This window comes from Sander lucioperca, chromosome 9, assembly GCF_008315115.2.
Source record: "Sander lucioperca isolate FBNREF2018 chromosome 9, SLUC_FBN_1.2, whole genome shotgun sequence".
Classification (NCBI taxonomy): domain Eukaryota; kingdom Metazoa; phylum Chordata; class Actinopteri; order Perciformes; family Percidae; genus Sander; species Sander lucioperca.
In genome coordinates this window covers 40,709,923-40,729,034 of record NC_050181.1, presented here as the reverse complement: position 1 = coordinate 40,729,034, position 19,112 = coordinate 40,709,923, and the positions used below count along the sequence as shown (strand labels likewise).

The following is a 19,112-nucleotide window of genomic DNA, read 5'->3' as shown; positions in this document are numbered from 1 at the left end:
AGTTACATCCATACAGTCTATGGTTACATCCAATACATCCTACATCACGAGATGAGTGTAAAAAAAAAACATGAAAAAAAGGCCATGCAATGGCGGAGCAAAAATATAGAAGACAGCGTTCTCTTAATTTAATACATCCATGGCCGACACATGGTCTCTAATTTTCCAGTCTCCATTCTCCATTTCTGTGTATTTGTATTTTTGAAGTCGTGGATATTGTATAAAAATATGGCACAACAATAATTCGTTTGCCCATTTTGGAGGAAATTTAAGTTTTAATAGCAAAACAATAAGTTAGCCTACAATGTACATAAAAAATATACAGACGTCACAGTGGAACATTAACATGGTTTTCTGTTGCAGTGTGGACGTAGATATAGTCTGGCATTGCCAGACCTATCTGCACCATATGTCAGTGATCTGCACAGCGCTGAGAAATAAGGTCTATGGTCTGGCTCGAGTGATAGAGAAAGACATCTACTATCTCTATGGCTCTGGTCTGGCTACACCACAGATGCATTCTGAGATAAGAGAAAAAAAACGCTCTGGGTTGTTTGCATTTCTTCAAACCAATCACAATCGTCTTTGCTGGCGCTAAATCCCGCATAGTTAAACGCAATTTGCTCTTACAGTGTATAATACATCCATGATCGCTGTGTGTAGCCTACTTCGTCCATAGTAATCCTGCTAATTGTTTCCAAAACGTCCCAGTTAGATAGTAAATGCCATAAACATTCTTTGTAAATCTTTATATTTATATATTCTGTTAATTGCAATATGAGACTACCATAGTTAGCTGCATGTATGATGCATGTAGTGTATATCTACAGGTTATTGGGCACGTATTTGTACTTCACCTCAATTCAATTCCATTTTATTTATAGTATCAAATCATAACAACAGTTAATTCAAGACACTTTACCTCGGACAGACCCAGGCTCTTGGTAGGCGGTGTCTGACGGTGCCGGTTGGGGTGTGATGAACAGTGGCAATTATAGTCACAATAAAGATAATGGAACTATGACTAGAAATAGTAGTTGTAGTAGTTCATGGCGTAGCAGGGCACTGCAGGGCGTTACAGGACGTAGCAGGGCACTGCAGGACATACCAGGACATAGCAGGGTACTGCAGGGCATAGCAGGGCACTGCAGGGCGTAGGAGGGCATAGCTGGACGTAGCAGGGCACTGCAGGGCATAGCAGGGCACTGTAGAGCGTAGCGGGGTGTAGCAGGGCATAGCAGGGCATATGCAACTATGATTTAGATGCCACCCTAATCCAAGGGAAACTTCTGGGCAAAAAAAAACATAAGGACTCCGGGGAATAAGTTCCCCAGAGCTAAGTTAGTAGCAAGCATTTCTGGGACATGGATGCGCACAGATGGAAAGAGAGAGGAGAGAAGAGCTCAGTGTGTCAAAGGAAGTCCCCTGGCAGTCTAAAGCTATAACAGCATAATTAAGAGCTGGTGCAAGGCAAACCTGAGCCAGTTCTATGGGCTAGGGTTGGTAGGTGAATTTGACGACTATGAAGAGAAGCAGGTGGGCCGGGCTAGGCGGACGCTGCAACTCCTCACTCCCTAACTATAAGCTTTATCAAAGAGGAGAGTTTTAAGTTCACTCTTAAATGTGGTGACGGTGTCTGCCTCCCGAACCCAGACTGGAAGCTGGTACCTCTGCACTGACCTCACAGTGATCCATTTGTAGTTGCTCGGCCCACTGAAATCCACCCAGAGTCCACTCAACCTGAAATCTTGCAGCACAAACTTACAACATTTAGGCTACCTATGTCAAGTCAGTTATCGCTTTAGCACCCAGAATTCTTTACAGAAAACACACCACACTTCATTTTTGATTCAAATTGCGATCATAAGGCCTTATTTTAATGCTGCTATGTATAGTTAATTATTTGATAATAGCGTTTTTCAAACTACTCTGCGCGTTTAATGCAGAGAAATTAACCAGTTAACCAGTTAATGAAAATTGGCGGAATATTGTCATGCACTGTGGTCTCTTATTTGATTCTACCACAAGGGGGCACACGTTTTTATATTTTACACATTGTTAAAGCAACATTGCGTTACTTTAGGTTCCTAATCCTAACCCTGTAATCATCAACACTCACCCAGTACTCGGCAGCATGGCTAACACACTACAGTAAGCTGCAGTTAGCTGTTAGCCTGAGCATAGTCTCGCATTGCCAGACCTCCCTCCACAGCGCTGTGGAGGAGGGTCTGGCGAGTCCACGCATCATTCCGGGAAGGGAAAAACGTGCTCTGGTTTATTGGCATTTCTTTAAACCAATCACAATCGTCTTGGGCGCCGCTAAGCACTGGACGGAGAAACAGTGCCTCTTCAAAATAGCCTCAGGAAGGACTTTGTTTTGGTGGAACGCGCATGTTCAAAGGTTGTTTTAGTCGTGCAACAGAAAACTCAGATTGGACAGATAGTCTAGCTAGCTGTCTGGATTTACCCTGCAGAGATCTGAGGAGCAGTTAACCATAGTCCTCATGAATCAACCGAAGTTTAAAATGCCAACACAAAGAAAGCCCAAGGCAACGGATAGTCGGCCTAAATGAGTGAAATTTAGATTTTACACACACACGCGCACCTTTAAAAAAACTGTACAGCAATGTTTTTTCTGTCCAAGCGGTCATTTATTTAAGACTTTACAGTTAAATTCCTCTTGTTACAAAAATAGAATATGGCTGTTGTCATATTTCATCATCGTAGAAAACATCCATATGATGTACAGCACTTTCAGTGTACAGCATAAGACCCATCAGAAAAGCCTTCTAGCACCCTTGGGTCTGACTTCAGTTGTTTCGATGCTGGGGCAAACGAGAAAATAAGTGAACAGACAAAACACATTCAGACTGGAAGAGACTCCACAGATGGACTTAGACATAGTACATACAACATTGTAACTCCTCCAGTACTTTGGAAAATAAAAACTTTAATAATATAAAAATCAATAGCAGTAGATGGCAAGGTTTTGAAAGAATTTCTTTTTTTATTGTACCAGACACTGTCACATGTGTATTGTGGGATCTTAGTTTAGAAAGTACTTTGTTACATAGAGGATTAGTGAATATGTAGGGGAAAGGGATAAACGTGTAGTGGAATATTCTGGTGAGATGCAGAGAGAGGATGATGAAAAGATGAGATATCAAAATGGACTGACGAGTTCAACATGAGATATCAAAATGGACTAATGAGTTCAACATGAGAACTAGTTACAAAAGAAGATGATTTGACAGAGTGAATGATGTTGACTCTTGAAACTGCATTGGTCAGACTTGAAGAGTAAATTATGACTTAATGATTTAATAATCATCGTCGTCATCGTCATCGTCGTCGTCATCGTCATCATCATCATCATCATCATCATCGTCGTCATCATCATCATCATCATCGTCGTCGTCGTCGTCGTCGTCGTCGTCGTCATCATCGTCATCATCATCATCATCATCGTCATCATCATCGTCATCATCATCGTCATCATCATCGTCATCATCATCGTCATCGTCGTCGTCGTCGTCATCATCGTCGTCATCGTCGTCATCGTCGTCGTCGTCGTCGTCGTCGTCGTCGTCGTCATCGTCGTCGTCGTCGTCGTCGTCGTCGTCGTCGTCGTCGTCGTCGTCGTCGTCGTCGTCGTCGTCATCTTCATCAGGATCGATTTTACCTGACAGAGCATCCTCAATCCAGTCCTCCAGCTCGTCTACAGATGGCAAGTCGTCACCTTCATCCATGTCCATCCACACGCTGTCAGCCTGCAGAGTGAAGAAGAACAAATAAAACAACTGAGAAAATCTCTGAGGAGGTGAAAGCCTTAAAGAGTAACTAAACCCCTAAACCCCCCTTTTTGTTTTTGATGAAAACCAGTGTTTATTTTGTAGAGTTGTTTATGTATTCAGAATCAAATCTTGATATTTAGTGCAAACTATTTAAATTCTACATATTGTGTTATAAATATGCATAGCAAATGACCTCTACTGGTTGCAACCCGCCTATTGCAAATTAATTTAGCTATTGGCTGATCTGGTGCCAGGTGATGTATATGATACTAGCTTTTATCTCCAAGCCCCCCCTCCCCCCTTCCCGCTCCTAAAAAAACATCTGCGAACTCTGTAGCTCTGCAGACTGTGGAGAGGTCACACAGGGATGAGTGGGCGTGGCTTAGCCCCCCTTCCCAGCCAAATGGCAACTTCCTGGTCTGAAAAGTGAAGCCAATGCGGAAGTGCCTTAAACCAGCATTCTATTTCGAAATAGACGTGAACTTGTTTTGGGGTGTTGTCCATATTTTTGTCTTAAAACCTTAACCCTCTCACTGTGTGTATTCACTTCATCAAAGTTAATTGGAACATTTTGGTATGTCTTGTTCAGAGTTCGGTCGCACCTTGTCAACCAAAGCTAGCGCTAGCCTTAGCTGGTAACTTAAGGGAAAGTTTGTCGATTTTCAACCCGCTCTGTGTACTGCCGTACATGCAGATGAATGGTGCCAGCACACAGAGGACCCCGTTTACAAAACAACAATCAGCAGGTTGACATTTTCCCTCTTAGCATTTAAACTTTGCATAAGCATAAATTTAGCCATAGTCTATATCGCCGACGTTTCATTTACGGGATTGTTCAGGTGCTGCCAGAAATTCCGCCGGATGTCCCTCATTTCGGCCGGATGTCCGTCACCTTCCGCTTTCTTTGTGTTGGCATTTTAATAAACTCCGGTCGATTCATGAGGACTATGGTTAACTGCTCCTCAGATCTCTGCAGGGTAAATCCGGACAGCTAGCTAGACTATCTGTCCAATCTGAGTTTTCTGTTGCACGACTAAAACAACCTTTGAACATGCGCGTTCCACCAAAACAAGGTCCTTCCCGAGGCTATTTTGAAGAGGCACCGTTGCTCCGTCTGGTGCTTAGCGCCACCCAAGATGATTGTGATTGGTTTAAAGAAATGCCAATAAAACCAGAGTACGTTTTTCACCCATCGCGTAATGTTGTGTGGACTAGCCAGACCCTCCTCTGCAGCGCTGTCGAGGAAGGTCTGGCAATGCGAGACTATTGAAGCGATAAACAGCGCATCATCCTCGCCAACTTCATCTTCTTGTCCAAATATAGTCACTCCTGGCTCCAAAATACCAAGATGGTGATGGACAAAAAGCAAACTACTGCCTTGAAAACATGCTTCAAAACGGCAGTCCACAAACCAATGGTCTACGTCTAAATATATATGTATAACAGAGGGCGGCAAAACACACAAATAACAGGCAATCTATGAATAAAGTACCAAAAATATTACTCACATCACCAGCATCAACAACACCAATCTGTGGGTAGGACAGGTCAATTCCAAAAGTCTTCTCCCAGTGTGGCAGAAGCTGCAGCGAAAATTAATTCAAATAATTTTGATTAATTCTGTTGTTATCAGCAAGTGTCTATCAAATAAATGTCTGTGACATTTGTGAAGAATATGTTTCAGAAAGCTTAGTCATTAAGTCTCAGTTGACTGTGAGTCAAGGAGAACCTAATGGAGCTTCTCTGATTTCCATTATATACATGTTGGATTCTTACCAGGGGGAAGTCGTCAGGGTCAATCCAGACAATGCTGAGGTCAGGGTTGTCTGTGTTATCCTCAGCAACTTCCTTCAGGATCTCAAGGAACTCAAAACCATCTAAGGAGTGGAGAAGACAACAGTGAAACTATAACTAAACTATTATAGAGGTGAATCAACAGGGTGGCAAAATGGTGGTAATTGGTATTTGCAGATCATTTTTATGACTTATCCTTCATTCACCTGCAGAAATGCTGTATAGTTGCAAGGGACAGTCTAATTAAATTACGTAACCACCATGCAAAAACCTCCTCCAACCCCTTTGCTGCCACATGTAACACTTTCTAGATTTGCTATTGGTGACTGGTAATGATTTTAACATAATCTTGTGGTGTTTCTGTCAGTAATGTTTACAATTCATTCGGGGTTCCTTTACCTGGATCAGACTCCTCTGCAAAAGCAATGATATGTTCACCTTCAACATCGTCGTCCTGTGGAAAGAATAAAGACACACTGAACCTACTGGGGTGAATTTGTTGAAGCTACAAATTCAGGAAATTCAAAAACAGTTCTGGAGTTGTAATCTCATCAAAGCCTCATAGAAGACATTTGGGTTAGTTTGTTCTGGTGTCGAAAGTTCTTACCCAGATCTCATACATGTTGTGTGGCTGCAGCTTCCTCAGGGTTGGTCTTGAAAAGCACAGAGAAATAAGATGTTACAGGTTTTGTTTTTCATTATAGATGGTTGGGCATTTACCTCATGATATCATTGGAGCATAACATTAATAGGACTTGCCTGTCATTATCTTCAATGAATTCCACCAGCTCCTCTTCAGAGTAAGGTTTTCCTGGGATGACCACTGGATCATCAATGAAGGGTTCATAGAAGTCCACCTCATTGAGCTTCAGCTCCAGAGCCTTGGCAACCTGTAACACACGACCAAAGGATTAGAACTGAGCATCAGAGCACGAACCCATATTTCACATTTTATTGCATTTTATTAGTGCTTTTTACAATTCATTTTACTTATCTGTGCAATATTATATCATTGAGAACTGTGCAATGTATTTATTATATAATGAATGTTGGCTGTTGAATGAATGTTGTTGCTTTTATGTTATGTAGGATGTGTGCAATATAGTTTCTTTTAAGCAACGCTGGGAGGGACACTCACAATTTCGTTTTATTCATTGTAATATGATGACAATAAAGGCTTCTTATCTTATATAAATCCGTCTTTAAATGACATAAACAAACCCCTCTGAAAAGTGTAATGTATGTAAGTGCTACTGAAGTGGAGATTTCTAAAAACTCCTTTTGAGAAAGCAGCCTTTAAAGATATGTATTGTCAAATTCCATACATTTTTATTGAAAACCACTATTTACAGATGCAATATCTAATCAAATAATAAAAAAAAAAAGTAAATACATTTTCCAATACTCATTTATATTCTACCTTATTATGGTGTTTTAAGTGTGTCAGGTCAAACTTAAGATAATGATCTTTATTACTCACCTTGGGACTGAATGTGGCAAAGAACTTGATGTGAGGATGGAACTCTTCAGCAGCATCGGCAAAAGCCTCAAAATCTGAAATTTTATAGGCATCCATGAAGTTGTTTCAGTAGATCAGTTCCTGTATGAAATATCTAAGAATGTAGACTTGTTGCTCTCATCATTAATGTAGCTCCTAGTGTGCTCACTTGAAAATCACCTTAAAAATTAAATCAGTCTGCAGTGCAAAGTTAAATCAAGCAATCTGAGCCTGGTCTCTGTTGCACTTGCAAGAAATGCAATCATGAGCAATTATGTTGAAAAGCAACTGCAAAACACAAATTGAAACAGGTTATCATGCCATCACAGTACAGATTCTTACGTTCTGACTTGTGACTCTTAAAGTAGCCCACCAGTTTGATGTCCTCTTCGATGTTTTCAAAGCCTTTCAGTTCCCTACTATTGTCAATAATTTCCACTGGGTCCTCAAGAACCTATGAAGGAAAGAGGAGGGTCATGGAGGAGAAAGGGGGAAGGCAATGGAGTTGAAGGTGACAGAGAAAAGAAGAACCCAGAGTCAGATTCTGTGTCATCTTCAAAGAAAGCAAACTGGGATTTAGAGACGTTTTTTGGTGAAATAAAACAAGATATTAACTGTGAGATTATATCCTCACGAACATCATAGATGAATTCCACGATAGTGTCTGCTGCAAACTCGCCATCATATTCTATGACTTCATCGTCTGTGAAGATGTAGACGCTGTCGGACTCATCAAGGTCTGGGGGAAAAGAGAAGAAGCCCCGACCAGAGCAAAGGTCACATATGCTAATTAGACAATTTGGCCTCATCCTTCCCATAATGGTTACATGTATCTTTCGTAAGAACAGGAAACATTAAAGTAGCCCACATTCAACTGAGAGCTACATTATCACTACAGGTTAGTACAAATTATTTAGCCATTAGATCAATAGTTTGATTCTGACAAATGGCTGAGATACTGTTACTGGCTAGTCTTATTTTGCATAATGACCTAAGTTACAAGTGTCTGCAGCTGTGTTGATTTTGTTGAGTGTTTACCTAATTTCTTTGCAACGACTTTGTCGTGCTTTGCATCAATGAGGCCGACTCCAATATCCTCATCATCAAACTCATCCAGGACCTGGGCTACAAGCTGTAAAACAAAGACACTGTCATATAACCGAGGACATGATTTGTCATTTTAGTCCATAAAACATGGCCTGCATAAGTGTGAAGTAGATTTATAGTCCATATCTTGCACATGTATACCTTTTTGATAAAGTTGTCTCACTTATTAGTTTCATTACCATAAAAGCCTGCTTTTCATAGCTCTGCTTGTGCACTTTCTAAATCTGTATGAAACTTGAAACTCATGACTGACAGTTGGTTCCACCAATGGCAGTGCCATGTTTACAGCCTGGTTTGAGGGTTGTCTCAGTGTGTTAGGGAGGGTAAAAGGCACACACACACACACACACACACACACACACACACACACACACACACACACGCTTGTGCAGCTGCTTTTACTGGCATAAATACAGTAGTTTAACCAGTGTGTCCTGCAGGTTGTTGTGTAGATTGTTGGCATTTCTTTGAATTTGATTGGAGCTGCAGATGGGTGGGGCACAGTGAAGCAGTTTTGTTAGTGAGTTGTAAGTTAGCAGCAGGTGAGTTAAAATACATGCAAAGCATACCTTTATATATAATGCAAGTATATGCTTAAAATTATACATACATTGTATAAAGGTACAGCATTTTGGTTTTACTGTGACTTTTATATGCATTGCATTATATTTTGTTGCGGACCCCACCCTTTTGGCATTTAAGAAGGCTAAAATAAGCTTTTAAAGGGCAAGTGATTGAAGTGAGTAAGGCTTCACACTATCCAAGCAACTGAAGGATACATTTGAAAATAAATTCTGATAAATAGATTAAGCACTGGTTATTTATAGTGGTAATTTGCCAATTGTGTTCCATTTCCTGTGTAAACACTTTAATAAAATCAATAAATAAAGTGAGAGGTAAATTAGAGATAAATATGTGCATTTGCATAGATACATTGGAGGTTGTTTATCTTGATTTGAATATGTAATATAAATAAATTTGATTTCTTTCTAGTTATCATGGTGTCATCTTATTTTCTGCAGTTGTTTATAGATACAATATGAAAAGTATTTCATAGCTTCATATCTGCATGTCCTACAAATACAGGCTAATATATAAAGTAACAAAAAATTGCCGGTGTAACACAGATGTCTTGTTACTTTATAATTTTTTTTTTTAAGGTGCATAACAGTGACTCACGTTTCGATGTAAGGTTACATCTTCATCAGAGTCCTACAGGCTAATATATGCAAAGTTGTTTTTACATTGGTGTATCTGCAGTAATGTGGCTGATATAATTTTGTCAGGAGTAACTGAACCTCCCTAACTACATGTAAAGTTAAACCAACAGCCTCAGTATCTGGGATGGGATTGCATAGCCTCAATCTGATCTGATTTGATGTTTTCCAACTAAACAACACGCAAAATACACAGCAGATGTATACAATTTCATTTTTAAACACTACCATGTTGTATTTGTTCACTGAGAGGAAAAAAAAACACTACACAACACAGGATACTTATCTGTGTTCGTGGACAGTGAGCATTTAATAGTAAATGGAAACATGGCAAAAGTTATCACAGTGTAATAATAAACAGTGTTAAACCACCTTAACAATACGTTTTTATGTTAAACAAAGGGAAAAAACACCTAATTATGACTTCATCACTCCCATCATCTCATATTTCATTTAACTTAACAGTGCCTTGACCTCCAAAATGTTGAGCCCTTTGCTGCTGTCTGTTACTAATAATAAATTCTCATCAAATGTAAATCATAATACATTCATAAGGAGAAACACAAGCCTTCAGGGAGCTCGACCCACCACAAAAGCAGCTAGGGATAAATATAGCGCCAGAAGCCACACCAGCCCAGGGACTATTTTGGCGAGGTGGCAGTGATGCTCATTGCTCTGGGATCCGCTGACAAGTACAGTACTGCAAGTGTCAATCACAGCGCAGAGCTGAGCCGACACTACTGGAGCCAGAAACTCCAATGCTGGCCTCCAGCCCTAAGACCGAGCCCTAACACTCCCATACAGAGACACCAAAGGCTGTGTTGATGATGTGATATGCTCAGGGGAGCAACGTGTATTAATGTTTTCCTTTCTATAATTATCTATTACTATTATTTTCCTTCCCATTTCATTAATTGTGTTAAACTTACATAACAAGATATATCAGTAATTTGTTGTTTGATTAATTTAGTTAGTTTTTTAAAATTCTTTCCATGTTAATTTGTGTAATTTGGTACGATCACAGCTGTGGTAGGGACTGTTGAGTGTTGAATACTTATCCTTTAGTGTCATCCCACTCACATGATGCCCAAATCTGTTTTTGAATTTGGTTGTAATTGCCAAGAGTTTTTTTGTGTGCCTGTTTTGCATGTGAGTTCTAAAATTCTTACAGCTCTCCTGAAACATAAAAAAGCATCAAGTTTATAAGGAAGCACCTTGGCATTCAGTGGCCATGCCAAATGCTGTAAAATATGGTTGCCTCATGATCCAGTGTATATATTCGATAAATCAGTCATCACCCCTATTACTTTTTATAGAACTGCAACTTTCAACAAATGCAAGTATAACTTTTCCTAGAAAATGCAGTGTATGAATATGTGACATTTGATATTCAGTGTTTTTTTTTTTTATAAGTAACCTGAGAACTGACCCAGGTCAGTTGTGGTTTGATGTGTTTGTGAGCTGATACTGAAAGCTTGCTCAATGGTGATGTAATGTCTCTCTGTGAGAAATGTGATGAAACTGCTGAGTATCCAGGCTGACAGGAGACCTGAGACATGCTGATAGAGGTGTGTTAAGTAGGCTACATCACACACACAACACACGAACGAACGCATGCACGCACGCTTGCATGCATGCATGCACGCACGCACGCACACACACACACACACACAGCATTTGCCAGAATAAATGATATCTTGAGTCCTCACAGCTCAGCTCTTTGGGTGGACGATATTGACAATACACAGCAGAGGCTTGTGACACATTTTTGGGACTTCACCAATAAGCATTTCTGAATCCAGCAAAGCTATTTTCCATCTTGTAGCATCAATTTCCCATGATAACTCCCCCTGTGTTCAATTCCACATTTACCACATTTCAAATTTCAAAAATATGTCTTTGTTAACAAATATACTCCTTCCTTACCCATTTAAAATGAATAATAATCTCTTTTCATTTGTACCTAAGCCCTCTACCAGCAGTATACTGTCACACACATCTGCATGATTCATATTCTGTGCATGCAAATAAAACTAGAGCCTCCAACCAAGTAGCAACTTGGAGTTAAATACTGTGTAATGTTTCTGTGTGCTTTGCAATATGAATCCAGCTTTCTCATCAGCAAGCAGTCCTCCTTATTAAACCCATAGTTCCCATCTCAACCCACCTCAAGGGCCAGCTCCTCAATCTCAAACTGTTTCTGGGCGACGCGGCTGGATCCGGGATGGTCATGGTAGTACACCACCATAACATCGTACTTCTTCATCACAGACTTATAGTTCTTGGCATTGAGGTCGTGGACACGGTCCTTGCCATCATACTCTGGGAAGTCTAAGCTCTCCTTTCCCAGTGATAGCCCCCCAAAGGACAGCAAGACTGCCACAAGCACCCAGGTCCACTTCATGGCTCCTCTCTAAGATAATGTAGATGTATTCACAGTTTTTTTACAAGTAAAAAAGTGCCAGCAAAAAAAAACAAAATAGGTAAAAGTATGGAGAACCCTTTCCAATCCGCGTCACCCAGAAGAGAGCAAGACCAACTCTTGCAACTGGCAGTGGGGCACAGGGTGCAAAAAGGGGTTGGGCTAAGTTTGACATAGGTGCAAATGTATGTCTATGTGGGGTGTAACTGGGAAAGATGAGGTGGGGGTCACTGTGGTTGCTGGGGTGACAGCTTTGTATGTGTGTGTGTGTGTGTGTGTGTGTGTGTGTGTGTGTGTGTGTGTGTGTGTGTGTGTGTGAGCTTGAGTGTGTGCGCAGACCTGTAAAAGTGGGTGGAGTGAGGAGATGAGGACCAACGTGCTCTCTTTCTCTCCCTATCCACTGAGAACAAGAGAAGACATGATGGAAGTGAAGAGAGTTGGTGCAAAAGCAAGGAATAAAGAGACGAAGAAGGATGGGATGTGTTTGTTTGTTTGTGTGTGTGTGTGTGTGTTTGTTTGTTGAGCCTGTCCGCTTTGCACCAACTAAAGAAACAGTGATATGATGGATTTAGAGGTGGCTACGAATATGAATAACTCTTTTCCCATATTAAGTGTAGATGGAGGCTTGTATCCCAGCTAAAAATAATGGATGCAGGACAGGGAAGTGCATATCAGGAGGGGGTGCTGGTGTCTAATTTGCGGCCGCTGGCACCAGCGCAGCGCTAGAATGTGGTGCTGGGTCACTCAGGGACATGGAGAGAGGAGAGGGTGGTGCACCTGCTGAGGATTCAGTGCATAGGTGTCACTTAGCACTGACTCAAGAAGAAAGTGAAACATAGAGTTTTGAAGGGGAGATGCATGTGGCAATTTCTTTGGGTTCTTTTTGAGCCTGAGCCATCTGTACATACAGTAGGCTACACGTGTGTTCCGTGCAATGTGCATGTATCCTTGGGGTGATGTGATATTACTTTACAGATTGAAAGGGAGGAGGTAAGCTATAAAAAATGACAGGCATGGTATCGTAATACTCCTTCAGACCCCCAAAACACACATGCACACGACACACCCCTCTTTTCTGTAGCAGGACATGCAGCCTGCAGTATTAAAGTGGAAAGATTTTGTTTGAAGGGAGTTGTTGAAATATGCACTGACTGTGTCATCACATCCCAATCAGTGGTGTCACAGCAGGTGTTTTAACTTTGGTGATGATTGAAAACACCTGCTGTGGCATCACATACTGAGGTGAGAATAAGTCCAATGCAACCGTTTATTTTGCCTTTTGTCTTTTGCTGTGGATTTACCCTTTGACAGAGCACAGATGCTCCAATAGGATTACATTCTTGTTATTATTTTATTTTTTATAAACCACATACCTACACGACAACCCATGACATTCATCTTTGTGTCCGATCTCATTCTTGTCTTCTCAGTTCACGAAACAAAGACATAAAAAAAACAGGGAATTGGAGGATGAACTCTTGTAAGACTAAGCAAGTTGACTTACAAATCAGTATATTTTTGCAGAAGACATTTTCAGTGAATAAGTCACAGGTGTAAATAATAAAATGAGTTCAATATATTGTAACCAATTTGTTCCTCAAAAATCAAAATGGTTCTTTAGAGATCATGTTTGTCCTACTATAAAATAACATTTATGTGTTTGCTATCATGAATCTACACGTGTTATAATATACAGTAGGTGGAGAGTCTGTGATGGTTTGACCAGAAGAGGGAGCTTTCATTACCTCTACTGGTCAGTAGAGGACGCTACTTAAATCTAAACCATACATATTAATAATTAATATTAACAGGATAGATAGATAGATAAGACAATTAACCTACTAAGTTTTTCTTATTATATATTCTGCTAATACACTGCATATATCTATATTATTCTTACTACTATTATAATGTCACTGCTACTACATTGCACATATCTGTACATGTTGTTCATACATTGTTCATATTACATAGCCATATTTATTCTGCTCTTATAACACTGCAATATATTTCTTGTCCTGCTTATGCACCATCTGTCTATACTTTGGATATCACATTGTACTTTTTTTTTTGCACGTCTGGTTAGACGCAAACTGCATTTTGTTGTCTTTGTACTTGTACTCTGCACAATGACAATAAAGTTGAATCTAATCTAATCTAATAGATAGATAGATAGATAGATAGATAGATAGATAGATAGATAGATAGATAGATACTTTATTCATCCCAAGGGAAATTTTAGGCATCCAGTAGCTCAGACAACCATAACACAACAAACACACATACACACATATATCTCACATAAAAATCACTCACAGAGATTTAAACACCATTTGTGAAGTGATTACAAAGGTATGGAATGGACTGACCATGTGATGCATTGACCATGATAAGGTGCTATGGTAGAGTGTGTGCAATGGTGGTAGTGCAAAAGTGAACAGTGCAGAGATTGAACAGTGCAATAGCTTATTATTAAATATTAAATATTAACTATGACTATGAAAAGACAAGGATGTAAACATAATAGAATTGCTTGATAAACAAGAAAATAAATAATATACTTTACTTCTATTTACGTCTATGATCTAAACTGTTAGCTCACTAAAATCCAGTAAGGTCTCTGAGCCGCGTGTGATGTTACTATCATTTTAGATTTTTATTTTAAGAAAATGTCCAGGACTCCATTCAATTTTCTTAAAATGTCCAGAGGTTAAATAGGCCTACTTCGCAGACTCACATTTTTATTTGTTTCATTGACAATTTGTCAGTGTTTGGGGTATTTTATAGGCATATGCAAATCACCATAGTGATACAACTTTATTGTTTTTAAGCATATTGTATTTAAGCGTATCTTTAATACATGCATAGGCGTAATTTACAGGGGGGATAATCAAATACTGGCCTGTGCAACCGCCCCAAATATCTAATAATAATTTCCTTTACATAATTAAAGACATTTGCACCATAAATTGATGCAGAAAAGGCACAAATTGTTGCAGAAGAATTCACCAGAATGCAGGAAATTAAGTGTTTGAGTGTTTGATATGCTCAGAATTTAAATTTTGCTCAAAAGTGGAGATCTCAAACCCCCCCCCCCCCCCCCCCCCCAAAGTTACGCCCTTGAATACATGGCATGACGCAATGTAACATTGAAGTGACATTTATCTAGCTCATTCTCACAGTTGTAAGCATATCTGTCAGCTTTAACAATGTCCATACATCTTTACTTCAGTCAATGTTGGTCAAAGGGTGAACAGAGGGGGGCGGGGTTATATTCTTGCTTCCCTGTGGGCGGTGCTAAAAGCAACAACCTTTCATAACATGTAGGAACAACACACCTCGCAGATTATGCTCACAGATTGTATTCATTTTACGGATGAGTAAAATGTAAATTATTAACGCAGGATTTTCCGAGGGTTGAAACAAACTGCAGTGTGACCTGGGTGTCAGTTGGTAGGCTACGTAACGTTAACGTTACATTAAACAGAGTTTAAGGTAAGACTTTATGTCTTAATGACTGACGTTAGCTGACGTTAGCTATCGTTAAGTGACGCTAACGTTACATTGTTAAGAACTACGTTACTGGTATCTCCTCTAACGTTACTTAGTCCCTGGTCATTAGCCTGGAAACCAGACGAATCTGTCAGCGCATGTTTTATTTTCCTCTGGCCGGAGCTACCATTGTTGTCGTTAAAACAATGCTGCATTCAAGTCATGCGGTACTAGCGGTAACGTTAGTTACTGCTGAAATATACCTTACACCGAGCTATTATCTGTACACAGCCTGTCAGATAATATAGGAAGAGTAGTAAAATGCAGATAAACTCAAAACTGCCAGTCATGACATTTTCAGCTCTAATTACAATAACAACCGTTCAGTTTTATCAACAAATAATAACCATTCTCCTAATTTCCAATATTACTTTGAATGTTTTTACAGATGGCTGCAGCTCTGACTAACAGAGCGATAGGAGCCATTGTAGGATCAGCAGTTGCAGATGCAGCAGGTATTGATGGTATAAGTCTGTAGAGTTGTATTGTATCTTATGTAGTCAATAAAATGAATTTCCTTGTCCTTCCCCCTGTTTTAATACTCTTAAAGTTTCCTTTTCCATCAAAGTATCACCATCTTAACATCAGTAGGCACTTTTCTGCTGAGTTTCTACCTATTTTTCTATCATGAGTCTTTACCCTTAAAGACAATACCAGTTGTTTTGCATGTCGTAGCACCTTTCCTGTTATCAGACAGCCATTTGATTTCAAGGAATGTCTGGTTCTGAATTAAATTGACCTGCTGACTCTTCGTCCTACAGCGCAGCCCCTCCACTGGGTGTACGATCGGCAGAAGCTGCAGGGGATTCTGGCTCAGGATCCGAACCCCGAGTTCCGCTCTGAGTCGGCCAACCCTTTCTACAAGAGGCAGACGGGCCAGCAGAGCTGCTATGGAGACCAGGCCTTTGTCCTGCTGGAGTCCTTGTCTGAATGTGGAGGTAGGCTTGCTTCTTCATCTTATTGACCCAACAGACTGCCTCACAGTCACCTCAAACTTTTACATCTGTTGAAACTGTTTGTAATTTAAGAAACAAAATAAAGCCTCAAAAAAGTGGTTGTTGACAGTAGGTTCTGTTATTAAATGTGCACTTCCCATCATTGTTGACACTATACTTACACCTGTGACCCTCCACATCGGTTCTGGACATGTCGCATACTCATCGTCACCACAGCTGAATTATGCCAACATTAGATCCTCACTGTAGAAAATAGTTAAATATATGCCATGATGGTTTATATCTAATTGACCCCTTTCTTCACCAATGTAAAGGTCCCGATTCTGGTTTTGCAATATTACAACTGTGTGAGTTTTGTGTTTGCCCTTGTCTAAGTTGTGTAACCTATATGGCCAGGTCTAAATGTTGACGATCTGAAGCAACGCACACTAAAATTCTTTGGGCCTGGATCAGAGTATGACACGCCTGTCAATGATCCTTACAGAGAGAGAGGAGGTAGGACAACTATCCAGTAGAAGTCAACAAGCCTTTTATGTAGTTGCAGAAGAATGAATTCAACTCTTTTCACTTAGTAAGGTGGGAATACTGATGACGTTGTGTTTGTTGTATATACCAGGGCCAAAACCTCAGCTGCCCATCGAGGGACCATGGAGACATGCGAGTTTAAAGAGCTTTCTGAAGAATGTGGATGCAGGCAAAGAGGAGACTGGTAAATCTGCAGTAATGCCATTACAATAACTAAGACATAACTAAGAGAAACTGCTCTAACTATTGTGTAATTTTCCACAGGCTGTGAGAGCGACTGTCAGATTGATGGAATAGCCAAACTGGCTCCTATAGTGGCTTTTTATGCAGGAAAGCCTGACATGCTGGAAAAGGTTGAGCAGGCAGTCCGTGTCACCCAGAACAATGATGCATGTGTGGCAGATACTCTAGCAGCTGCAAGGTCAGTATGTTTTCCATAAGCATCAGTTTGCTTTAACTTTACTGTTTTCACTCTCTGTTACTGATGAAAATACTGTTCATTTTCTGAATCTGGAATCTGAAACAAATAATGCATGACAAAACATTATGATGTATGACACAACAAGTGCAAAGACATTTTACCTGGTAATCCGTACTGACACAATACACCAATGCCACACTCGATGCCGTGAAAAGAGGTTGCTTACTTTATTACAGCGGACCAAATGCAGACAAACACAAGACCTCAAATGTGATGGTGGAATAAACACTGTTGAAGGAGGGCAACATAGTGTTAAAATGTTCTCGTCATCTCTATACTTAAAATCTTGTGGCAAACGGGTATAGTTTCAATGTCTCCATTTATTTCCTGTAACTGCTATGATGTCCACTATCAAGATAAAATAGACAAAAACAACCCTAAAATAATTTAGAAAGTATATGCATTAAATATATTTAATTTTGAAACTACTAAAAAGAGGGCCAAACTAAAATTGAAATATATATTGAATTATACATTGATTTATTTCCCAGGTTTCTTGAGCATTTCATCCTGAATGGTCCTGATCCAAAAGCCTTGGACTCGGTGCTCGATCAGCTCAGTGACCCGAACAGAAAGCAGCCCCAGGATCTGGACAAAGCAGTCATTGGTATGTGAGACCTGCACCATTGTTACTTCACTACACCAAAGTCATGGGACTAAGTCATGGGATTAAAGGGCTTACCCTTTCTCATTTTGTGCAATTTAATATACTGAGTAGTAATGATGTTGGTAATAATTTAACTTTACCATGGTCTGTTACTACATTACTCAATCTAAAGATACAATAACATGCAAAAGTGTATGTTTTATGTATCTTTACATTTTTCTTTTTACATATGGCAATTGTTATTGTATTTGAGTGACTCTGAGTTTACCTTCTTCTCTGATTGATACCAGGGCACATTCATCAGGTGAAGGAGACTCTATCAAAGACTCCTCAGGAGCTAATCCCTACTGTGTTTCCAAACACATGAGGTATCCTCACAAAGCAAAGTACTAACTCACACAGCTGTCATTTACTGTACTAGACAAATATTGAGACAACCAGTTGCAATGCCTTTGTGTCGTTCACATCTGGTGCTGATGTTCTTTCAGGTTTGCCAGGTGCATTCCAAGCAGCGCTGCATGGCGTCCTGACAGCCAAGCACTATGAGCAGGCTGTCAGAGATACCATGAGTTGTGGAGGTTGCACCTGTAGCAGAGGGTCCTTCATTGGAGCCTGTCTTGGGGCTCAGGTATGACTGTGTGCTAATCTTAACTCCATTATATTTCATATTATGCCAGTATTGTATGCCTGGTGATTTATAAAAATGTGCTATTTGAATTCTCACAGATTGGACTTGAGGGAATTCCAGCTTCGTGGATATCCAAAACCCTGCATTATGACTCAGTGTTGAAGCATGCCAAGAAGATAACCAAACACCACCAATAGTATTCTTTTTTTGGAGGTGTTTACAATCTGAGGTGGCAGAGAACAAAATGAAAAACTGTTGAGCTTTCACAGAACACTGTATGAAGGTTCTTGTCTAAACTGTTGGACGGCAGGAACCTGATGTTTTTGTCTCTGGTAAAGTTAAACATGTTGGTTCAGATGTTCGTAACTGAGTTTTTCTGCAATAAAGTAATTTTGAAAAAAAATATATGTAATCTTGAGAATCTTTTGTTCAACCTGTGTCAATCAATGATGGTAAAGCTCATCATTATGAACATGGTAAACTAATAGTAAAGCACAAACATGTTTTTATTCAAATATTATTAATATGTTC

The 19,112-nt window shown here is 39.9% G+C and overlaps 3 protein-coding genes across 3 annotated transcripts in view; 1 reads left to right on the top strand and 2 right to left on the bottom strand.

Annotated features, from left to right (window-relative positions):
• The window catches only part of LOC116055067 (E3 ubiquitin/ISG15 ligase TRIM25-like), a 28,120-nt gene extending 19,347 nt beyond the window's left edge, over positions 1-8,773 (bottom strand). The window contains exon 1 of the mRNA XM_031306824.2: positions 8,763-8,773. The gene's annotated coding sequence lies outside the window, so the exon portion shown is untranslated. The remainder of the gene's footprint in view (positions 1-8,762) is intronic.
• casq1a (calsequestrin 1a) lies at positions 2,630-11,994 on the bottom strand. Its single transcript, XM_031306827.2, has 11 exons — positions 11,578-11,994; positions 8,125-8,218; positions 7,725-7,825; positions 7,429-7,540; positions 7,069-7,142; positions 6,348-6,478; positions 6,196-6,241; positions 5,988-6,042; positions 5,571-5,671; positions 5,303-5,377; positions 2,630-3,770 (listed from the first exon to the last, which is right to left on the bottom strand). Exons 1-11 carry the CDS (start codon positions 11,812-11,814, stop codon positions 3,321-3,323), a joined length of 1,476 nt encoding a protein of 491 aa, XP_031162687.2. The 5' UTR covers positions 11,815-11,994; the 3' UTR covers positions 2,630-3,320.
• A 3,095-nt stretch (positions 11,995-15,089) lies between these two features.
• Positions 15,090-18,974, top strand: LOC116055072 (crystallin J1A-like). The gene is made up of 10 exons (XM_031306832.2): positions 15,090-15,327; positions 15,773-15,839; positions 16,146-16,322; positions 16,737-16,835; positions 16,957-17,049; positions 17,130-17,286; positions 17,838-17,953; positions 18,244-18,321; positions 18,442-18,581; positions 18,680-18,974. The coding sequence occupies exons 2-10, from the start codon at positions 15,773-15,775 to the stop codon at positions 18,776-18,778; spliced, it is 1,026 nt and encodes a 341-aa protein (XP_031162692.1). The 5' UTR covers positions 15,090-15,327; the 3' UTR covers positions 18,779-18,974.
• Positions 18,975-19,112: the final 138 nt, after the last annotated feature.